This window comes from Battus philenor, unplaced genomic scaffold (assembly GCF_028537555.1).
Source record: "Battus philenor isolate CCGP_79_NKW_IND1 unplaced genomic scaffold, ilBatPhil1.0.hap1 SCAF_9, whole genome shotgun sequence".
Taxonomy (NCBI): domain Eukaryota; kingdom Metazoa; phylum Arthropoda; class Insecta; order Lepidoptera; family Papilionidae; genus Battus; species Battus philenor.
Genome location: NW_027181759.1, coordinates 7,304,291 through 7,309,322, shown reverse-complemented (window position 1 = coordinate 7,309,322; position 5,032 = coordinate 7,304,291). Strand labels below are relative to the sequence as shown.

Sequence of the window (5,032 nt, the reverse complement as noted above, 5' to 3'; positions counted from 1 at the left end):
GTGCTAAACCTGTTAATGAGGCAATCTTTAAGAGAAGCCTATATCTTGCGGTGATGACAAAACGGTAATGATGACGACAGTACGCCGGATTTTTTTCACAAATATTACAGTTCTTTCCGATCTTCTTTATAAAACCAATATAGTCCCCATGGTCAGTATGTGGGATTAAAGGATCTCCTCTGCTACCCTTTTATTATTCAAAATTATAATAAACATTGCATATCAGCAATATGATTTACGTTTCAAGAATCTCGTATTCATGCCCTATGACCTCTAACCGTGCCCTCATAATAACAACCAATAAAACGACTTTATGTATCATAATGAACAAAAATAATAAACAGGAAACCTCAATATAGGTGACCGCAATATGCTATTATGATTTCCTTCACATGTACACTACACACAAATGTGGAATGGAGGTTTTTTAGAACGGAAATTGTGTTTAGGTAATATACGTAAGATAGCTGGCCATAATTGGATGAAGTTCGTCTAAGTCCAGCTGTGGACATCTATAGACTGATGAACAATGTGCTATCATGTAATGAAATAAATAGGACGTCCGAAAATAATTTTTAATTATAAGCCAAATCTGAATATTTCAAAATAAGTTTTTAAAGTTCACTTTAATTTTGTCGATGCTATTTTTTAATTTTATGTTATTAAATTTTGATATCTCTTTTTATTATTACGTGTTAAAAAGAGGCTACTCAAATAAAACTTCAACATTGTGTTAATTTATTATTGTTTATTATTAACTCATTTATTTATAGTTATTTAGTATCATCTTTGCACATAAACATATTAATTACAATAATGATTCCATTTATAGCATTTAAACGGTCAATACAAAACAGAACTATTGATAAATGGCATTATTATTAAAATAAAGGGCGTTATTTTAATTAACAAGGATGGCGAAATTTTTACAGTGTTTTAAGTATGTGTATAACAAGATAATTTTTTTACGTATCATTATTTCAGGAACTAAATTATACTGAATCACCAAAAATATTTAGAATCCATAAAATGCAATAGTTGTTTCTGTACATATTGCGAATTGCATTGTTTTCTTTATTTATAATATTTCGAAATAAGTATTAATAACACATGTAAGTATTATTACACATACGAATCTTTGTTACCTAAATGAGAATGTAAATAATACAGGACATTTAAAATAATGTGACAAACACTGTGTACCTACTATTGAAGTTATTATATATCAGGTATTTTGCAATTTTATCTATTTCATATACCCTACTAAATCATATTAATTCATATCCAATGCATTTTATAACAATATTAATTTCTTTATTCAAATTTAAAAAAAAAGGAATTTCATTAACAAAAAATTAAATCTAATATGTTTTAATATAATGGTTAATAACGCTTGGATAATAAAAGTTAAAAAAAAAACTTATTCATATTTGACTATTACCTTATATAACAAGGTAAAGGGTTTCCTTTTCCTAGCCCATGAACAAAGTATACAATTTTAAGAAACCTTCAAGATATAATTTACTTAAGCATATACCAAAAAGTTGATTTAAACTGAGATAAATGTTTTAAACATTATTTATTTTTATGTCCTCCGTACGAGTGTCAATCACTTCTAATGTCGTAAACAGTAACAGGGCGATACGTATCCAAACAATAGCGACTCAAGTTGCTCCTAAGTAATTATTTCGGACGGGCCAAATAAATATTTATGTAGCCGTAGTTGCGAAGCATTCTACCGTTTATTGTTTGCTTTGTTTATGACTGATAACTATACGTAGATGATTAACCTTCGACACGAGCGGTCAAGCGCTGTCTCACCCTGTATCGTGCGGTTGCACGCAATTACTCGGCGTGTGAGCACAGCGCAGTCGACGTCGCGCTCTCCAACGAATTGCGCGTCGCAATTATTCCTTCGTGCCACACGGATTTAAAAAGAAACAAAAATGATTTATGTAAGTGTTACTTGTTTACTCCTCTGCACACTCGCTGTAACAGCAGATTTACCGCATCCACTCTCCGATGACTTCATCAACATGATTAATACGCAACAACAAACGTGGAAAGCAGGCCGGAATTTCCCGATGGATACGCCATTTAAGCATATCAGGAAACTCATGGGCGTATTAAAAGATGACCATTTCATAACTTTATCTTCGGTAGAACATGAACCGGAATTAATAGCGAGTTTGCCAGAGAGCTTTGATCCTCGAGATAAATGGCCCAATTGTCCGACATTAAACGAAATTAGAGATCAGGGGTCATGTGGAAGTTGCTGGGCGTTTGGAGCCGTGGAGGCGATGACCGATCGCGTGTGTACTTACTCGAATGGAAGCAAACATTTTCACTACTCCGCTGAAGACCTTCTTAGTTGCTGCCCCATTTGTGGACTCGGGTGTAACGGTGGAATGCCAACTCTCGCATGGGAATATTGGAAGCATTTCGGTCTTGTTTCTGGCGGTAGCTTCAACTCATCCCAAGGATGCAGTCCATATGAAATCCCGCCTTGCGAACACCACGTACCCGGTAACAGAATGCCATGCAGCGGTGACACCAAAACTCCTAAATGCGTTAAACAATGCGAATCAGGTTATAACGTTGCATACAAGCAAGACAAGCACTATGGCAAGCACGTTTACTCGGTGAGAGGCGGAGAAGATCACATCAAAGCTGAGTTGTTTAAGAATGGACCTGTAGAAGCCGCTTTCACGGTATACACAGACTTGCTTGCGTACAAAAGCGGTGTTTACAAACACGTGGCCGGTGACGCCCTCGGGGGACACGCGATCAAAATATTAGGGTGGGGCGTTGAAAACGGCACCAAGTACTGGCTCATTGCTAACTCGTGGAACAGTGACTGGGGCGACAATGGATACTTCAAGATGCTTAGAGGTGAGGACCACTGCGGTATCGAGAGCTCTATCGTGGCCGGGGAACCTTTGTTTAACTAATTTCTTGGTTACGCTAAGCATATCAATAACTGGCTATTTGTGAGGACATAGCGTAAATATTGTTTAAAAAAAATTGTTAAAATGGGGCATATTGGCGATAATTTAAATAACATTAAATTTTACTCTAAAAATACCCCACATATTATTTATGTTAATAAACGTTTCCAAAAAAATACTGTTTATTCAAAATATTTATTACGAATCATAAAATTTTTCTAAACTTACGAGTAGAAGTAATATAAATCTAGTAACTAGTAAATACACTAAGATCCTATGTTATAAATGTTATTTTTTAATTAAGTGCGATTCTCTTTTATTTATAATGAATCAATCTAATGTTAAAAAAAATATTCTCATTAAATTAAAAATATGTTGCAGTGTGTTAAATTTTATTTTTTAACAATTTAAACAAATATGATATGCGCGTCTTACATTACTTACTTGAAAATAAAAATATTTTATGTATGTACATTATGTACCGTAACGTAATTTATACCTAAATTGACCGGTACGCTTGTTAAAGAAGAATGCTAATTTGCATAACGTGAAGGTTCGAATGCGATTAATAGCAATTTCTTTCACAGTCCTAATCATTTTAAAGTGTCTTATTACCTAGCAATCAAAGATAACTGATGACCTTATAATGATTTAGGTTATTTAGTATTCAGTCTATATAAAGAAATATCGCATCGATAAATTGTGAGATTGTTGCGAATTGGGTCCACGTGGCATGATTACAAAAAGATATTTACTTCTACATTTATTAACCAAATTGAATTGACGAGATAAAAAAAATATAACTTTGTACTTAAAACCTTTAATTTAATCCTTTAGTTAATAGCGGCCTTTGCTTTGTACTTATACATTTAGTTAAACAAAAAAGTAAATATGTACATTTAACTGATAAATAGTTATTATTTGATCACTTTAATAACAGAGTTAATTTCGAATGAACATTCATTATTTATTGTTGCATTACAATTTTGATATCATGACACTTGCGTGGCAGAATGAAACTGGCAGAATGTGTCTGATATTGTCATGTAATATTGCTGTTAAAGTTCATTGCTGTTAAATTATTCATAAGTATCCTATCAATTAATAAATTGGGGCGTATTGTTTCATATTCCAAGATAATAAGCGCAGATGTGGTTTTGAATAGAATCGCCATACGAATATATCACAATCTAATGAATAGACTGATAATATTATTATTTTCACAGCATCCTGATTTCAGCCACAGGACGCTCACTACTGGGCATTGGCCGCCCCCATAAATGTCCAATAAGACCGGAATAAAGCTGCCTGTATTCAGCGTTTTCCAACAACCTTAATAAGTCCGTCTGTCCTTATTAACGATAGTCTTATGCTGCGCTTGCCTGTCCGTTGTCTCCATTCTAGAACCGTAAGGCTTCAGCAGCTATTACTTATGTGCGCTTTATGGCTTGACTACTGCCACTTCAACTTGCCAGTAGGTTACTTTCTGGCATTAATAAAATTATAACTTAAACTTAACATAAGAATCTTTATGTTAAAACCTAACTGAATTGTAACCTACTATTGAAAAAATATATTTAATGCTGTGAAGAAAAGTCAATTGACGCGATTCAGTCACGATTTCGGCACAGTAATTACAATTTGAAAGTCCCGCCCTTTGGGCCTTTGGTCAATTACAGCAACATGGCGTGTGACAGTGACGGATCACTTTTTCTTAAATTGAATAGTGCTCTTCATTCACCGACTGACAGACAAAAAGATATGGGCATTTTTGTAATGATTTTTTTCTTTTAAACTTTCGCAACGTTTCAGCCCTTTTATTATAAAAAAGAGATGGTATGAAGTTTGAGAAAGTTAAAAGTTTACTTTTTGATATTTTAACTAAAACGTATTTTCTGTTCAACCACAGTAATTCTAGGTTGACTGGTAGAGAACAATAATGTTTTGAAACCGCCAGTGCACCAAGTGAAAAAAGAGTAAATAAATATGTATATTATTTATCGGATTCAAATGCTACCATGTCGAGTTGTTACTATGTGTACATTTTTAATCATGACCCAATAAACTGTCACTGGTTGATCAGT

The 5,032-nt window shown here is 33.6% G+C and overlaps 1 protein-coding gene across 1 annotated transcript; it reads left to right on the top strand.

Moving 5' to 3' along the window:
• Window positions 1–1,839: 1,839 nt before the first annotated feature.
• CtsB (Cathepsin B) lies at window positions 1,840–3,328 on the top strand. Its single transcript, XM_068775645.1, has one exon. The coding sequence runs from the start codon at window positions 1,947–1,949 to the stop codon at window positions 2,949–2,951; it is 1,005 nt and encodes a 334-aa protein (XP_068631746.1). The 5' UTR covers window positions 1,840–1,946; the 3' UTR covers window positions 2,952–3,328.
• The last annotated feature ends 1,704 nt before the right edge of the window (window positions 3,329–5,032 follow it).

Bases quoted from the DNA above. Each gene is read 5' to 3' on its own strand.
- CtsB (XM_068775645.1), top strand. From the start codon at position 1,947: ATGATTTATGTAAGTGTTACTTGTTTACTCCTCTGCACACTCGCTGTA.